We start from the raw sequence: 17,726 nt of genomic DNA on the forward strand, positions 1-17,726 counted from the left end.
TCTTCTTCTTCTTCTCCTTCTCCTTCTTCTCCTCCTCCTCCTTCTTCTTCTCCTCCTCCTCCTTCTTCTTCTCCTCCTTCTCCTCCTCCTCTTCTTCCTCCTCCTCCTCTTCCTCCTCCTCCTCTTCCTCCTCCTCCTTTTCCTCCTCCTCCTCCTCCTCCTCTTCCTCCTCCTCTTCCTCCTCCTCTTCCTCCTCCTCCTCCTCCTCTTCCTCCTCCTCCTCCTCCTCCTCCTCTTCCTCCTCCTCCTCTTTCTCCTCCTCTTCCTCCTCCTCTTCCTCCTCCTCCTCCTCCTCCTCCTCCTCCTCCTCCTCCTCCTCCTTCTCCTCCTCCTCCTCCTCCTCCTCCTCCTCCTCCTCCTCCTCCTCCTCCTCCTCCTCCTCCTCCTCCTCCTCCTCCTCCTCTTTCTTCCTCCCATGTCCTCCAAGATCTCTTTGTAGGGGACATGTTGCCTGCCTTTCGGCCCTAGGCTGGCCTGTGAAAATTACTGACATAAGCATTTTCTAAAATCATTGACCCTAACCTAAAATTTAGCAAGCAGCTCTCCCTAGCTGGTCCAACCTGGCTAGAAGAGCTGGATGATGGCCTGGATCAGACCCCTGCGTATTTCAGAAAGGTGGAGATAGACTACTGAGGTCCAAAGGAGATGACAGGTGAGACCTGGGACTGGGACTGGGATTTGTCCGCTGGAAACGATAGCAGCAGGTAGCTGGTAAAGCAAGGCTGGAGCTCAGGGAGTATCGGGCCCGAGAACAGAGATGTAAGAGACATTAAGCGGAAGTGAAAGTCAGACCCGTGGCAGCGAGATTACCTGAGTGGAGATGACGCCCCCTGCGAGCACCTGGAAGGGGGAGAAGCTCCCTGAGACCCAGCAGGCCAGGAAGGAGGAGTCAGAGAGAAAGGGCACAGATCCCCACGAAAGCCCCCAGAGCATCTGCAGCAGCCCGGAGGCTTTAACTGAAGGGAGGGGTGTGACAGGCTCTAGAGCTGTAGGTTGCGGCAGCCTTAGATTTCACAGCCAGTTTGGGACTGTCCGGGGCTGTTTGGGTCAGAGCTGCACTAGAGGGGGAGCAAAGCTCTTTCCTCCTGGAAAGAGACCACTTGTGGATGGCTGAGTTCCGATAAGGCCCTCCCTCAGCCCCACCCCCACCCCGGCCAGCCTCGATTTCCCTACCTAATATAATGGGGGTAACTACTTGGCGGGTTTCTGGTGAGGGAGGCAGAGGAGGATGTTGTCACGTAGAGCTCCAGAGACTTGGGCTGCGCTTCCTCCCCACCCCCACCCTAGTCCCCTTGGGAACGGATGCCAGGGCAGGGCTAGAAAGGGAAGGAAAGGGAAAAGAGAGGAGGGGACGGGAAAGGGAGGGGGGGCGGGGAGGGAATGGAGAAGGGCGCCTCCCTGCTGCCCCCCCCCTTCAGCAGGTAGTTGGGGAAGTTTCCCAGGGGAAGAGGAAGAAGGATCGGGGTCACGTGGGGCCCCACTGCCGGAGGATCCTCCGAGCCCCGCGTCTGAGGGGGAAAGGGACACAAAGAGAGTCGGAGACCGGGAAGGAGGAGGAGGAGGAGGAAGAGACTGAGAGAAAGCTCCGGAGCTGAGGGACAGAAAGAAAGAGAAAGTACCAGACCGCGAATCAAAAGGAAAGCAGATAAAGGGCGAGAGATAAGAGACTCGGACGAGACCAGCGGGGCGGGGGCTCCTAGAGAAGGGAGCCCGGGACGTGGGGAAGCGGCCCCTTCCTTTCGGGGGCGCAGGGAGGGGCAGCCTCAGGCTGTCGCCTCCCCGGGGCAGGGGAATCCCCGGTCGGCCCGGGAGTAGAGTTTGTGTGTGCGTGCCTGCGCGCGCGTGTGGCCGAAAGTGAGGGTGAGTGCGTGTGAGCGCAGGGGGCCCGTGACCTCCGCCGCGCCCCTCCGGCCGCCATGAGCTCCCCTCCGCCCCCCCGGAAGGGCTTTTACCGGCAAGAGGTCACTAAGACTGCGTGGGAGGTGCGGGAACTCTACCGGGACCTGCAGCCCGTGGGCTCGGGGGCTTACGGGGCCGTGTGGTGAGTGGGGGGCACGGACGGGGGGGAGTCGGCGGGAAGAGCGCGGTCGGGGCCGAGGGGCCGGGAAGGGGGTGCTGGGACGGGGCCCTCTCCTTCACGGGCCCCCCGCCCAGGAGGGCCCGGATCTCGCCGGGCCCGGAGGCGGCCGCGGGAGGTGCCCCCGAGCCCCCGGGAGGGACGGCAGCAAGCGCAGGTGCGTTAGAGGAGACGCGGGGACCCCACTTCCCGGCTCCGGGCTCCCCACACTTCCTAGGGGGAGGGAGGCGGCTGGTCCCGGCTCTCGTCCGCCTCCCCGGCGGGGCTGGTTGAGTCTCTGCTGTCGGGCCCCTAGCTCGGCCATTGACAGCAGGACCGGCACCAAGGTGGCCATCAAGAAGCTGTACCGTCCCTTCCAGTCGGAGCTGTTCGCCAAGCGCGCGTACCGGGAGCTGCGGCTGCTCAAACACATGCGGCACGAGAACGTGAGTGAGCCCTGCCACTACCCGCTCGCCAGCTTCCCGGGGTGGGCCCCCCCGGGGGTCTTCCCTCCGACACAGACAGGCTCACGGGAAAGACGGGCAGGCGCTGCCCCCCCATTTTGGAGGCAGCATAGGACTGGGGGAGAAGTCCCCCCCCCTAAATCCTTTCCTCCTCCTTTATCCCGGATGACACATTATCCGGGAAGTCGGAGGCCAGCCCTTCCCTTGTCATTTAGCCTTCAGTGTGGTTTGGAGAGCCGAGCAGAACCAACAGGCTGGAACTGTTTTTAGGGTACAAGTAACAGTGGGGGAAAGGGGAGAGCCCGTCCCCCCTTTCCTCTATCCCCAGATCTTCCCGGCTGGCCTTTCCAGCCTTTAAGTCCAGCCGCTACTGGGCTTCAGGAATATGGATCCCATATATAATGATGGCAAACTCTGCCCTGTCTGAGACCCAGAGACTTTGAATGCCTCCCAGTCCCCAGAAGGTGCCCTGGGACCTTTATTTATTTATAAATACTTTATTTATAAATTTATAAAATACTTTACACACTTCTTGAACAAGTAACTGATTCTACTTCAGACCCAGTTTACTCATCTGTAAAATACAGGAGAAGGGAACAAGGATTTTAATCCCCTACTATGTGCCAGGCAGTGTGCTAAACACTCTACAGATCATAGCCCTGGGAGGTCAATGTTATTATTATCCCCATTCTACAGTTGAGGAAACTGAGGCAGACAGGTTAATCGACTTGCCCAGAGCTACCCAGCTGGTATGTATCTGTGACTACATTTGAACTCAGATCCTCCAGATTCCAAGCTCTGTCCTTTGCACCATTTTGCTGCAGAGAATGATAGAAGCTACCTCATAGAGTTGTGATGGCCAGATGAAAGCAACTTTAGAGTGCAATAAAATGCTCATTGTTATTATTATTATCAATTGACCCTCACAACCACTCAGTGACATGAAAATCAGGGTGTCATCTCCATTGTTCAGATGGGGAAACTGAGGCTCCAAGGGGACACATCTTATACACAACTGTATTATCTTTCAGTATAAATGTAAAGGCAATAGTGTGAGCCAAGGTTGGAAATCGAGGCCGGAGTTAAGGAGCTGAATATCATTCGGTCTCTGGAGAGGGTCTCAGGGTCTCAGATTATTGTGGCAGCAAATATGAAGGAGGGAGGAGAGTGTAGAAATAGGGGATCAGCAAGGATGCTGTTCTGTTGGTCCAGGTTAGCCCAGAATGATGGAATCCAGATTGGGGGTTGTGGAAAAGAAGGGATGGAGCAGAAAAAAAAAACTTGTGGGGGAGGGGGAAAGGGCAACAGGGGAGAGGACATCTCTGAAGTCTGATCTTGTTTCTCTGCTCTGCCCTCTCACCCTCCACTCCCCTCTGCCCATTTCTGGAGGCAGGAAGCTTGGCTCTGGGAGACAATGGTTCCCAGATCTGCCTGCAGCTGGACAGAGGATGCCCCATGATGGACTAATACAGTGCGACCTCAGCCAAGCGATTTACCCTTTCTGGACCTATTTTATCATCTGGAGTATGTGTCTGGTCCAGATTGATCCATTAACAAGACAGGATAACTTAGGAAGCCAAAGGAATGGGCAATCATCCTTTGCTGAAGAAATGAGGAATATTTAACCATGAGAAAGGATGGGAGAGGAATAAGCATTTACATAATGCCTACTATGTGCTAAGCGCTTTCCACACATTTCCTCATTTGACACAATCACTTTTCAAGGTAGGTATTGTTATCCCCATTTTACAGTTGAGGAAACTGAGGCAAACAGACATTAAGTGGTTTGTTCAGGGTCACACAGCTAGCATCTGAGGTCAGTTTTCAGTTTAGGTCTTCCTAAATCCAGACACAGTGCTCCATCCACTTGCTGCTTTAAGAAGAGAAGACTTGGGAGGGAGGAGGGGTGTAGGACATGAAGCTGTCTTCAGGTATCCATGTGACAGGGATTTGCATCCTTCCGCTGGACCCCACGGGGCAGAACAGGAGCAGCAGAGAAAGCAATATGACTTTCCTTACATTTCAAGCTGTCTGTAGCTTAAGCTCTCCCTCTGTGATGAGCTCTCCTGAAGTGAGTTCTCCATCTGTTCTGCAACTATAGTGAGTTCTCCTTCTCTAGTGGGTTCTGCAACTATAGTGAATTCTCACCTGTAGTGAGTTCCGTGACTATAGTGAGGTTTTCTGTAGTGAGTTCTCCTTCTGTAGTGAGTTTTTCTTCTGTATTGAGTTCTCCTGAAGTGAGTTCTCCATCTGTAGTGAGTTCTTCAACTATACAGTTCTTCTATAGTGAGTTCTCCATCTGTAGTGAGTTCTCCATCTGTAGTGAGTTCTTCCACTATAGAGTTCTTCTGTAGTGAGTTCTCCTTCTATAGTGTCTTCTCTGTCTGTGGTGAGTTCTCCTTCTATATCTTTTTCTTCTGTAGTAAGTTCTCCATCTATAGTGAGTTCCGTGACTATAGTGAGTTTTTCTTCTGTATTGAGTTCTCCATCTGTAGTGAGCTCTCCTGAAGTGAGTTCTCCATCTGTAGTGAGCTCTCCTGAAGTGAGTTCTCCATCTGTAGTGAGTTCTCCATCAACTATACGTTCTTCTGTAGTGAGTTCTCCTTCAATAGTGAGTTCTCTGTCTGTGGTGAGTTCTCCTTCTATTATCTTTTTCTTCTGTAGTAAGTTCTCCATCTGTAGTGAGTTCCGTGACTATAGTGAGTTTTTCTGTAGTGAGTTCTCCTTCGATAGTGAGTTTTTCTTCTGTATTGAGTTCTCCATCTGTAGTGAGCTCTCCTGAAATGAGTTCTCCATCTGTAGTGAGTTCTCCATCAACTATACAGTTCTTCTGTAGTGAGTTCTCCTTCTATAGTGAGTTCTCTATCTGTGGTGAGTTCTCCTTCTATATCTTTTTCTTCTGTAGTAAGTTCTCCATCTGTAGTGAGTTCTCCTTTGATAGTGAGTTTTTTTTCTGTATTGAGTTCTCCATCTGTAGTGAGTTCTCCATCAACTATACAGTTCTTCTGTAGTGAGTTCTCCTTCAATAGTGAGTTCTCTGTCTGTGGGGAGTTCTCCTTCTTTATCTTTTTCTTCTGTATTGAGTTCTCCATCTGTAGTGAGTTCTCCATCAACTATACAGTTCTTCTGTAGTGAGTTCTCCTTCTATAGTGAGTTCTCTATCTGTGGTGAGTTCTCCTATATCTTTTTCTTCTGTAGTAAGTTCTCCATCTGTAGTGAGTTCTCCTTTGATAGTGAGTTTTTTTTCTGTATTGAGTTCTCCATCTGTAGTGAGTTCTCCCACAGTGAGTTTTCCCTCTGTAGTGAGTTCTCCTTCTTCAGTGAGTCCTCTGTAGTGAGTTCTCAGTCCCTAGAAGTGTTCAATCAGAGACTCCTTAAGGAATTCTTCCATTCAGAGGGAGTTTGAACTAGCTGCCCCCTGAGGTGCTCACCAGCTGCAGTTCTTGAATTCTGACATTTTGTGGAATAAAATTCACAACAGTGTAATAGCTCTCACCACTCCATGGCTTATTTGGAGACTTACACATCAATCTGTAAGCATTTATGAAGCACCTACTTTGTGCCAGATCCAGGAGAAACAATGAGTCCTCCACTGACTTTTGCATTCTTAATTTTAAAAATTAAAACATTTTTATAATAGCCTTTTATTTTTCAAAATACACACAAAGACAATTTTCTGCATCTACCTTTACAAAACCTTGTGTTCAAATATTTCTCTCCCCTCCCTTAGATAGCAAGTAATCCAATATAGATTGAACATGTGCAGTTCTTCTAAATATATTTCCATATTCATCATGCTGCACAAGAAAAGGGAAAAAAATGAGAAAGAAAAAAAACAAGCAAACAAATAACAACAACAACAACATAAAAGATGAAAGTATCACGCTGGGATCCACACTCAGTCCCCGCAGTCCTCTCTTTGGGTGCAGATGGCTCTCTCCATCCGGAGTCCTTCAGAATTGCCTGGAATCACCTCATTGTTGACACGTCTATCACACTTGACCATCACGTGATCTTGTTGTTGTATGCAATGTGCTCTTGGTTCTACTCACTTCACTTAGCATCAGTTCATGTAGGACTTTTACATTCTATTGAGGAAAACTAGATGATCACAGATAAATACAAACTTTCCTCACAGCCATCTCTCCTGGGAGGAAGTAATTCAAGCAGGATTAGCCCATTTCTCAGGTGAACAAGTTGAGGGTCAGGGAGAAGTGATTTGGTCTGTGTGCTAGCTGAAACTTTGTGTAGGCTTTTGGGACTTTGGGACCTGCATGGGGAGAGTCAGGACCACAGAGACCTGTCTTGACTTCCCTGCCCATCAGCAATCTCGGGGATCAAAGATAGCAGAGAAATGAGTGCGCTGGGGGCCCTGATGACAAGCCAGAGGAGCCACATGTCCCTAAGTCTTCCTGTAGTGTGGCGGGGTGTCTGAGAGGCAGGGAGAGGGGTAGGGAGAGAGAAACAAGTAGGAGAGGCAGAGGGAGAGCCCAGCTCATCACACAGCGTTCTATTTTTCAGATTTCTGGCTTACGTGCTGTGTCATCTCCCACCTCTGGGCCTTTGCCCAGGCTTTTCTCCCCGTCTGCCTCGGCTTCCCCTCACCTCCGCCCCTCAGAACCCCAAAACTTCCTTTAAGGAAGCCTTCTGAAGCTCCAGCTTGGGGTTAAACCCCCGGAGTGGGGAATCCCTTTAAGTCTTGGAATCTCTACACCTGGCTTTTTTCTTTACGTTTTTGAAGCATTAATCTTTTTCTCTGTTTTGGCTCATCCCAGGATGCTCAGCCCTTGGCCCTTGACTCCTTCCCCCAGACCCAGCCTGTCCATGCTGGGGATCCCTTGGGGAGCTCAGCTGGAGGAGCCATTGACTGCCTCATGTAACCCCGGGCACCTCCAGGGCCTCAGTTTCCCCATCTGTAAAATGAAGTTTTTGGACGATTTCCAGTAATTGGAGAGCTGTGAGTTCCCTGTCTCGTTGTGCAGACGCTGGGGAGCCAGTCCTTGTTGGCTGCTGCTCATTTGGAGGCCCCTGCCTGTGGCTGGGCCTCTTTCCCAGCCCTGGGAATAGGGGTGGTCACCCCGCCCCTAGCACCGGCCTCAGGCAGACACTGGCCGGCACTGCCCGCCGGCTTGGCATTGGCCGGGTCCGGCATGTGAGCCAGGGCAAGGACGGCATGTGCCCAAATAACGAGGTGAGCTAATGTTTCAGAGATGTTTGGTCTGATTTCAGCTCCCTCAGACCAGGCCGGGACTTGCCGCAATTCAATCAATGAACAGGAAAGTCCTGCTGTGCCCTCAGGGGCCCTCTGGGCTGCGGACCAGGCCCCGTCCTGGAGAGGCAGGGCGCTAGGAGCGGGAGCTAGGGGCTCCTTTACAGATGAGGAAACTGAGGCTCATGGGAATAAGCGCTTGCCCAGAGTCATACAAGCAGGAAGCGTCTGAGCACTCAGACAGATGCATTGTCCTGACTCTAGGCCCTGCGCTCTAAGCATTATGGGGCCCCCCGCTGCCCTGCAGAGGCTAAAAGGGGACTCCAAGAAGGAATCCCCTTGTCTTTGACGGTAATCCTCCAGTCTCTGCTTGAAGACTCCCAGGGGCAGGGAGCCCACTCTCCCCACTCAGCCCTTCAGATCACGGCCCCACGTGCTCTCCAGCTCCTAAGCTGATCCTCAGAGGCCTTGGGCTCCGGGTGCTGCCTCCCTGCTCTTCTGTGAGACACTCCGGCTCCTGAGCGAGGGCACCCGGAGCCTCCCCGGGCCCCCGCACCAGGGCCCATCGCCCACCTTTGGGGCCAGTGTCCCCAGCAGTCAGTGGAGCTGGCTCTCTCTAGGCATCAGCCAGGGTCATGGGTTAGCTGGGAAAAGTCACAATACACAACCGGATCTGGCCCCGGGTTGGAGGAGGGCAGGCAGGGGGCCCGAGGAGCCGGGAGGGGAAGGCAGTCGTGGGGAAGGGGGTTCAGCCCCAGGGGCAGAACCAGGAGCCATGGAGGCTGGGATGGCACAACAGCTGTCCGGCTGTGGAAAGGGCTGTGTGTTCTCCATTATGGGAGCTGGTTACAGGGGGCCTCAAGGTCAGAGATGGCAGGCTCCTTGTCCAGTTGGGGTCGGACCCTTCCTGCTCAGAGATTTGGGGATCCCAGGGCAGGCTGATAGAATCCTGGGGGAGGGGGAGAGGAAAGGGGGCCCCAAGCCCAGCTCCAAGGGGTGTCCCCTGACCGAGGGGGGGCGGCTCCAGGTCCAAGGGACTAGCTTCTGGGGCTCTCTGACTTCCCTGGGAAGGCTCTTTGGGGCCTGGTCAGTGGCCTGGTCGGGGAGCAGGGAGGGAGAGCACTCCCACAAGGTCCTGGCCTGCTCTGTCACCAGGCTGAAAATAGCCTGGGGGGGGGGGGACTTGGGAGATCCAGGAGCTGGGCTGAGGGAGGCTCGGAAGACAATAGGGGGGTGGGGCGGCCTGCTGGGCCAAGGAGACAGCTGGAGCGGGCGCCTGGATTAGGGGCTGAGCGGATGCTGGGGGAGACATGTTTGGGGCTGCCTCTGCCAGGGCCGGGACAGGGAGGTCGGAGAGACGTGGCTGACCCTGCTTCATCTTACCCTTCTTGACAGTCTCCCCACAGCCATCTATTTCTGTGCCCCCCCACACATATACACCCCCCCAGACCACATGGGAACCCCCCAGAGGGTGATGGAATTGGGGGACCTATTTCTGTGCCCCCTCCCTGTGCACATATACACAATCCCTCAGAGGGAGCTAGAGTTGGGGGTGTAGGTGGGCACCACACTGCATCAGCCCCCGGGGCTCAGGGGCTGGTTTTTCAGGAGCAGGACATCTTCAGGCCAGCGGATCATCCAAAGGTCCGGATTGGTCTGAGGATCCATCTGCTCCCCAAGAGCACCCCCAGCTCCCTGGCAGCCCAAGAGGGCAGATGGAGAAGCCTCAGGTCTCTGGCAAGTCAAGGAAAAGTGAGCCTTGACCGTAGGAACCAAGGCCCGTGTTCCCCACCTCCCACCTGTTACCAGGCAAAGCATGGAGCAAGACCGAGTCCAAACTAGGCTGCAGACACTTAGCAGCAGGGCTCGGGGTCACTGACCCTCTCTGCCTCAGTTCCAGTGTCTGTAGAATGGGTTTCACAATGCCTCCTTCCTCCCAGCGCCCCGAGGCCCGTAGCAAGGGCGGCCGTCCTGCGGCCTCTCAGGCGGTTCTGTCTCCCCAGGTGATCGGCCTCCTGGACGTCTTCACCCCAGATGACACCCTGGATGACTTCACAGACTTGTGAGTGGCAGTGGGTCAGGGGGAGGGGATGGCTCTTGGGGGGGCGGCACCTGCACTGGGAGATCTGCCAGTCTAGGAGGGACGGGAGGGGCGGCCCTAAACGCTAAAACCTGGGCTGGGGCTGGGCAGAGGGAGCCCAGCCTCTCCCACCTTCTCCGGCCAGACTGTGGGTAGCCAAAGGGGCCGACTGAGCCGAGAGGGTCCCCGGGGTCTGTCCCCCTGCCCCCAGCCCTGCTGTCCGGCCCCTCCTCAACCCCAAGCCGATCCCTGGCTGACAACCTTTGCCCCAGACCCAGGAGCCAGGGGGGACAGTTAGGGGGCAGAGCTCGCCTCCTCCTGGGAGCTGCCCCCTACTCCGCCCCCACTGAGGTCATCTCCTGCTCTCGGGGCCCAACGGGGTGACCCCGAGCCCGGCTGGTTCACGACCAGCAGAGAGTGTGAAATATAACCTTGGACATGGGGGGGGGGGGGGGCGGAATGTAACCGGAGCCGTGGTAACCTTTGCCGGCCAGGGCTTGGCGAGGGAGGGCAGGGGAAAGGAGCTGGACCGCGGGGGCCTGGCTCCTGCTGGGCTTGGCTTCTGGGGGCGCCGCCCTGGCTGCCTCCGCTTCCTCAGTGCCCCCCGATCTCTGGGGCTGGACTGGACTCCGGGCTCCCCGGACTTTGATCCTTGGCCCTGCCCTGGCCCATCAGCCTCCTCTCTGCAAGCACTCCAAGTGCTGGGGGCCGCCTCCGCCGGCTCTGCCCAAAGTCCAGGTCACGCCCTCCCCGGCGCCCCAAATCCTGTTACTTCTGACTTTACTGAGGACCTTCTCGCCATCCTCCCGGGCCCCTAGACCTGAGACTTCAGAACTTCTTCCCTTTCTCTCCTTTGCCCTGCATCTGTGAGAGCTCTCAGGTCACTTCCTTGGAATTCTGCATTTATTAAACACCTACTGCATTCATCCCAGGCTGAAGGTGAAGAGGGGTACCGGCCTTGCCCCTGAGAGCTCGTGGTCTGATGGGCTCTGGCGGAACCAAGGGACTGGCGGCTGCCCCTTCTGGTTCCCGAGCTCTGTGGCAGGCAGAAGCCCTTTAGAGACAGAGACCGCCCCTGAAATGGTCCCCAAGCGAGTAAACCGTCTCCATTCTCCTAGGGGTAAAGAGGCTCGGGTTAGCTTCCATGAGAGCCCCGCAAGGCACAGAAATAACCGGATTACTCCATTTCTCCCTATCCCCTCAGGATCCCAAACAGCCGGGCTGCTCCAGGCTGGCGTCCCAGGCCCACCCAGTTTGGAACCTTATCCTCCTCCTGTCTCAGGGGAGGGGGAGCTTCCTTGATTGTTGAGGATAATCTGTAAGAAAAATGAGTCAGGGAAGAGCAGCCCCTGCCCGCCCCGGCCCTCCCCTTCCTCCTGTCCGGCTGAGCGCGGACGCCCCTTGTCCGCCCTCGTTCTCTGTCTGGCCTGGGTGGTTGTGGGGAGAGCTGTGGAAGTGTTTCTCAGGATTGTCACCTGCCTGACGGCACCAGCGGCCCGTCCCTGCCCGCCCGGCGTGGGGAGGTGACCGGGCCTTTCTCCCCGCAGCTACCTCGTCATGCCCTTCATGGGCACAGACCTGGGCAAGCTGATGAAGCACGAAAAGCTCAGTGACGACCGGATCCAGTTCCTGGTGTACCAGATCCTCCGGGGTCTCAAGGTCTGTCCCCGAGGACACGAGGAGGGCTCCTGCGCCAGCCCCCCGCAGGCCCCCAGGCTCATGCTCCACGGAGCCCGCTCACGCCCGCCTCGGCTGGCAGGGGCAGTGCCGCGGGCCCCGGGGAGAGCAGGGGGCAGGTCACCAGTGGGGGCCCCGGGAAGGGAGGAGGGGTCTGGGGCGCTCTGGGGAGGGCTGGGCTCCCAGAAACCACTGACCGCCCGCCTCTCTCTCCTGTAGTACATCCATGCTGCCGGCATCGTCCACAGGGTGAGTCACCGCCTCCTGTGGCTGGTTTGGGGGAGAGGATGGCCCGGCGGGCTGTGGGCACAGCCGGGCTTCCAGGTGGCCATGGCTCGGGGGATGGGGCCCCCGAACAGACGCCCCGAGCCGGTGGTTAGCCCACCCATCGTAGGTCATCCCTCAGTCCCTAAGAAGTGTAAGCCATCTTTCCTTTCTGCCGTTGTCCCCAGACCCCAGCTGCCACCTTCAGCGTGGGCGGAGGTGAGCAGGGAGCCACCTTTGGGGCTTCCAGGGATACGGAAGGCTGAGGGAAAGGGAACATCTGGCAAAGGGACTGGGGAGATGAGGCTGGAAAAGGCTGGTGGGATTGGGGCCTTCTGAATAGTGGGGGGCAACCCAGGCTCTGGCACGGGGGATGATGGGACGGCAGCTAGCTTTTCCTTCCACAGGATCTTAAACCCGGCAACCTGGCTGTGAACGAGGACTGTGAACTGAAGGTGAGGGACGCAGCGGGGCTGGGGGGGCTGGAAACAGGGGCGGGGGAGAGCCCCCCAAGACTGGTGCAGTGGGGAAAGGCCTTCTGCCTGGGGGACTAACAGGCGCCCACGGAGACGAGCCCGTGAGGGGAGGCACCTTTCCAGCTGTGGAAACCTCTGGGCTGGGGACGGTCACCCTCACTCCTTTGCGTCTCTGTCCTGCAGATCCTGGACTTCGGTCTGGCCAGACAGGCGGACAGTGAGATGACCGGCTATGTGGTGACCAGGTGGTACAGGGCGCCCGAGGTCATCCTGAACTGGATGCGTTACACACAGACAGGTAGCAGAGCTGCTCTGGGGAGGGGGGCAGGGAGGGGGCTTCTGGCTGCATCAGCCCCTGACTTCGGGGAGCCCTGGGCTGCCCCTAAACCAGGGCAGACTTCCTGTAGGAGGTGACCTTTAAGTTGAGCCTGGAGGGTGGACTGTGGATTGAGTGGGGAGGGAGGTGGAACCTGGGGGAGGGAAGGGTTGAGAGGCTGTAATCAGGACAGATTTCCCAGAGAAAAAAAGTCCCCGAGTGCCAAGGAGCAGGGTGGGCAGGAGCCCTGCTCTTCCTCTCCTGCCAGCCTGACATCACTGGGCCGGGCTCTGTTTCAGTGGATATCTGGTCTGTGGGCTGCATCATGGCTGAGATGATCACCGGCAAGATCCTTTTCAAAGGGAGTGACCGTATCCTCCGGGGCTGTGGGGAAGGGGGGCGGGACAGAAGGGGGGACAGTCAGAGGCAGCTCTCAGTGGGCATGAAAAATTCAGAGTAGCCGAGAAGCTCCCCCGGTGGGCACCCAGACCCAATGGGTCATCCCTGAATAACTGGGCTTGTTTTTTTTTGTTTTGTTTTGTTTTGTTTTGTTCTGAGGCTGGAGTTAAGTGACTTGCCCAGGGTCACACAGCCAGGAAGTGTTAAGTGTCTGAGACACATTTGAACTCAGGTCCTCCTGACTCAGAGCCAGTGCTCTAGCCACTAAATAATTGTTTTTAAGTATAAGCCAAATGAGGGCTGAAGAACCAGGGCATGGTAGTGAGCTTGAACTCAGGAAGACCCAGGTTAGAAGCCCCTTCCTGGGTAACTGATTGAACTCCCTAAGAAAAAAGGTGTCTGCCTGGAGGAGGGGCTTTCCACACTGAGAGGCTTTTTCCCAGGCGTGGCCAGCCCCCAGACTCACCCTCAGGATCAGATGAAATAGAAGAGGGGAGAGGCCGCTAGGGGGCGCAGTGGAGAGAGCACCAGCCCTGAATTCAGGAGGACCGGGTTCAAATTTGGTCTCAGACACTTAACACTTCCTAGGTGTGTGACCCTGGGCAAGTCACTTAACCCCAGCCTCAGGGGAAAAAAAAAAAAAAAAAAAGAAATAGAAGAGGGGATACACCCGAGGGAGGGGGGCTCCTGATTCTCAAGCTCTGGCCCTGGGCGGCCTTAGCCGGGCCCTGCGCTCTGCTGGGGCTCCGAGCCGGTTGTGGGGGGTGGACCGGGCCTAATTGAGAGCTGCCCCTCCTTGACGTGGCCCTGCCTGGGCAGACCTGGATCAGCTGATGGAGATCATGAAGGTGACCGGGACGCCCCCCCCGGAGTTCGTGCAGCGGCTCCAGAGTCAGGACGTGAGTATCCTGGGGGATGGCTGGGGGAGCCGGGGGCTTCCCAGCAGCCCGGCCCAGAGCTGGCCCAATGGAGCTGGATTCAGGAGCCCTGGGCCTGGAGAGCTTCCACCCTGAAGGGACACGGCCCTTGGGCCGAGGCTCGTTTCACGCAGGCGAAGAACTACATGGAGAGCCTCCCCGAGCTGGAGAAGAAGGACTTTGCTTCCGTCCTGAAGAACGCGACCCCCTTGGGTGAGGAAGGCTGCCAGCAGCCAGGGCTTTCTAGCGTCTGTGATTTTGTAAAAATAACTCCTGATTTCTTTAATAGCTTTTTATTTTTTCAAAATACACACAAATATATTGGGCTTAACCTGTGCTCCTACCATATATTGGATGACTTGCCCTCTAGGAAAGGGGGTGAGGGACAGAAGGAAAATTGGAACACAAGGTTCTGAATGATGGAAAACTGCCCGTGCGTGTGTTTTAAAAATAGAGAAGCTTTAATTAAAAAAAAATACACACAAAGATAGTTGTCAACATGCACCCCTGCAAAACCTTGTGCTCCGTATTTTTCTCCCTCCTTCCCCTTTCACCCTCCCTTAGACAGCAAGTAATCTAGTAAAGGTTAAATAGCTGCCATTCTTCTAAACCTATTTCCACAATGATTGTGCTGCCCAAGAAAAATCTGATCAAAAAGGGAAGAAAGGAAAGAAAAACAAGCAAACAACAACAACAACAAAAAGGTGACAACAGTAGGTTGTGATCCACACTCAGTCCCCGCAGTCCTCCCTCTGGGTGCAGATGCTCTCTCCATCACCAGACATCGGAGCGGTCTGAAGCACCCCCTTGTGCCACGCCCAGCAGAAGTGATCAGTGTACAATCTTGCTGTTACCGTGTACAATAATCTGGTTCTGCTCGTTTCCCTCAGCATCAGTTCCTGTGAGTCTCTCCAGGCCTCTCTGAACTCATCCTGCTGCTCATTTCTTACAGAGCAATAATATTCCCTAACATTCATAGACCACAATTTATTCAGCCGTTCCCTCATTGTTGGGCATCCACTCAGTTTCCAGTTTCTGGCCACCACAAAAGGGCTGCCATAGACATTTTTCCCCTTTTCTATGATCTCTTTGGGTTACAGACTCAGTAGAGACACTGTTGGATCCAAGGATACACATAGTTTGATGGCCTTTTGGGCATAATAACCCCAGATTTTGTAACATCAATCAGCAAGCACTAATTAAGTGCCTACTGTGTGCGAGGCATTAATTAAGTGCCTACTGTGTGCAGGGCACTAATTAAGTGCCTACTGTGTGTGAGGCATTAATTAAGTGCCTACTGTGTGCAGGGCACTAATTAAGTGCCTACTGTGTGGGGGGGCACTAATTAAGTGCCTACTGTGTGCAGGGCATTAAGTGCCTACTGTGTGGGGGGCACTGTGCTACAAAGAAAGACAAAATCATGGCTCCCGCCCTCAAGAAGATTCCATTCCAATGGACATAACTAGGTGCACAGGCCTAGGGCCTGGCCCTGTGATTTCCCTGGCATAGGGACCTCCCCAGGGAGGAGACTCCTTGCAGCCATGCAGAGCAGCACTTTCTCTCCTGCTAATCGCCTCAGGGCAGCCAAGTGATTCCACCTGGGTCATGGAGCTATTTCTTAGTCAGAGACCGTCTTCCTGGCACTGGGGGATCCCATCATCAGATAACTGCCATGGAAGGCTCCAGCACTGAGGGGGCTGGGGGGGCAGCTGGACTAGGAAAAGTCTTTTTGGCCCAAGGTGGGGCTTGGCTTGGGTTTGAGGGAAACGAGAGAGAAGTGAGGAGGGAAGGCATTCCAGGCAGGGGGAACAGCCAGAGCAAAGGCTTGGAGAGGGGGAAAAGCGGGCCATGTGGAGTGGCCCCCATCCTGTAGTGGTGGGATTGAAGTGACTTCTGTAAGATCTAGTGTGGGGGAGTTACAGGCTCCTGAGGTATCGGATGCTTGTTTTGTATGAGCCGTTTCCATTGGTTATCTTCGGGGCTGGACCTTTGCCCCTACTGGCTGGACGGCGGCTTGGGCTTCCTGGCTTTTGCCCTTGGTCAGGAGGTCGGTGTGCTACCCCGGGGGCCCGATGCTTCTTTCTGCCCCCCTCCCCACACCCCCTTGTATCCCCCCAGCTGTGAACCTGCTGGAGAAGATGCTGGTGCTGGACGCCGAGAAGCGAGTGACGGGACGGCCGCGGAGGCGCTGACCCCACCCCTACTTCGAGACCGTGCACGAGTCCGAGGAGGAGCCCCAGGCCCAGCTCTATGATGACTCCTTTGATGATGTGGACCGGACGCTGGAGGAGTGGAAACGTGAGTTCCAGCCTGGCAGCAGCATGGAGAAGAGGGCGGACCGAGGGCTGGCGGCAGGGCAGTGCCCACGGTCCGCCTCCAGGGAGCTCATCCCCTGGCTCTTCCTGCCCACCTTTCTGCCTTCCCTGTCACCCTATTCTCACCGGAAATCCATCTCTTCCTCTGTCTGACATCTTTCCTCCCTCCCTTTCTTTCTCTCCCTTCCTTCCCTCCCTCTCTCCCTCCCTTCCTCCTTTCCTTCCTCCCTTCCTTTCTTCCTCCCTCCCTCCCTCCTCCTCCTTCCTTCCTTCCTTCCTTCCTTCTTCCCTCCCTCCTTCTCCCTCCTTTCCTTTCTTCCTCCCCCCTTCACTTTCTCTCTCTCCTTTCCTTCCCTCCTTCCTTCCTTCCTTCCCTCCCCTCTCCCCTCCTCCTCTCCTTCCTTCCCTCCATCCCTCCTCTCTCTGCTTGTCCAGGAGTCACATACAAAGAAGTCCTCAGCTTTAAGCCTCCTCGGCTTCTGGACTCAAAGGAGACATCCCTGTGACCCCAGGTGGAGACGGAAGGCGGGGTCCCTCACCTACAGGCCAGTGAGGACTCTCACGGTGACATGTAGTTTAGGGTGCGGCAGGGGGCAGCAGGGAGTGACTGCTGGGAGGCCTCTGGACACTCAGCTGGCAATGACCTTGGCAAGGACTTGAGGATGGGGGCAGGGACTCTTGGGATGAGCTGGGTCCTTCCCTCTGGACTAGAATCTCCCAGGCCCTTTTGCGAGGCAGAGCGTCTGTTAGGAGAGGGGATCACTCATCAGGAAGGGGAGGAGCGCGTGGGGCTCCCCAGTTGATTTTGGAAGAAGCCCTGCTGCCCTGCGGCCCCTCGTTGGCCCAAACTCCCCAGCAGAAGCCTTGGACCCCTCCCCAGATGTTGGGCCGCTGCCGGTGACCGCTGCCCTGCACCATGGCCGGGAAAGCTTGCACTTCCAGGCACCTTCTCCTCTTCTTTCGCCTTCTGCCCTCCCAGATGCCTGTGGAGCTCAAGCTGGGAGGGACTCCGCAGGGGCTGTGGTGGGGCAGTTGTGACTCAGGGACAACCTCCCTCTTCACCCCCATATGTAAATAAACACTCCCGGCGAGCCACCTCGAGGACCATGAGCTGTTTTGTAACTTCCTGAGCTTTGAGGGGAGGGAGGGTCTCGCTTTTACCCCCCCCCCCATAATGTGTCGTCGTTTCAGCCCAATGATGGAAGGGGCCAGGGTGTTGGGAAGGCCCTGAAGGTCTCCTGCTGGGGTGGCCGTGCAGAATGGCCCCCATCCTGGAGAGGCGGGATGAGTCGCTTCTAAAAGCCAGAGGGATTGGGAAGCCTCGGATGGGGCTCCTGGGAGCCGGACCTGGGAATTTAGAACCTAGAGCTAAGCCTGGAACTCGTGGCCCCTCCTGGTCAGTACATCCGTTTGGGAGGCTCGGCCCTGGGCTCCGGCGTGGGCAGGTCGCGCCACGGTCAGCGCGCTGAGCCCCCGCGAGACGGCGCTTCTCAGAGCTCCTTTTTCAGATTACCCAGCTGTGCTGGAGAGTGCAAAGCTTGGGGAGACCGGGG

The 17,726-nt window shown here is 55.9% G+C and overlaps 1 protein-coding gene across 1 annotated transcript; it reads left to right on the plus strand.

Moving 5' to 3' along the window:
• The first annotated feature begins 1,648 nt into the window (after positions 1 to 1,648).
• Positions 1,649 to 17,283, plus strand: MAPK12 (mitogen-activated protein kinase 12). The gene is made up of 12 exons (XM_074271999.1): positions 1,649 to 2,041; positions 2,373 to 2,502; positions 9,733 to 9,791; positions 11,357 to 11,468; positions 11,706 to 11,735; positions 12,158 to 12,205; positions 12,410 to 12,524; positions 12,842 to 12,913; positions 13,761 to 13,840; positions 13,993 to 14,071; positions 15,977 to 16,156; positions 16,609 to 17,283. The coding sequence occupies exons 1-11, from the start codon at positions 1,917 to 1,919 to the stop codon at positions 16,048 to 16,050; spliced, it is 924 nt and encodes a 307-aa protein (XP_074128100.1). The 5' UTR covers positions 1,649 to 1,916; the 3' UTR covers positions 16,051 to 16,156; positions 16,609 to 17,283.
• The last annotated feature ends 443 nt before the right edge of the window (positions 17,284 to 17,726 follow it).

The sequence above is a fragment of the Sminthopsis crassicaudata genome, chromosome 5, assembly GCF_048593235.1.
Source record: "Sminthopsis crassicaudata isolate SCR6 chromosome 5, ASM4859323v1, whole genome shotgun sequence".
Taxonomy (NCBI): domain Eukaryota; kingdom Metazoa; phylum Chordata; class Mammalia; order Dasyuromorphia; family Dasyuridae; genus Sminthopsis; species Sminthopsis crassicaudata.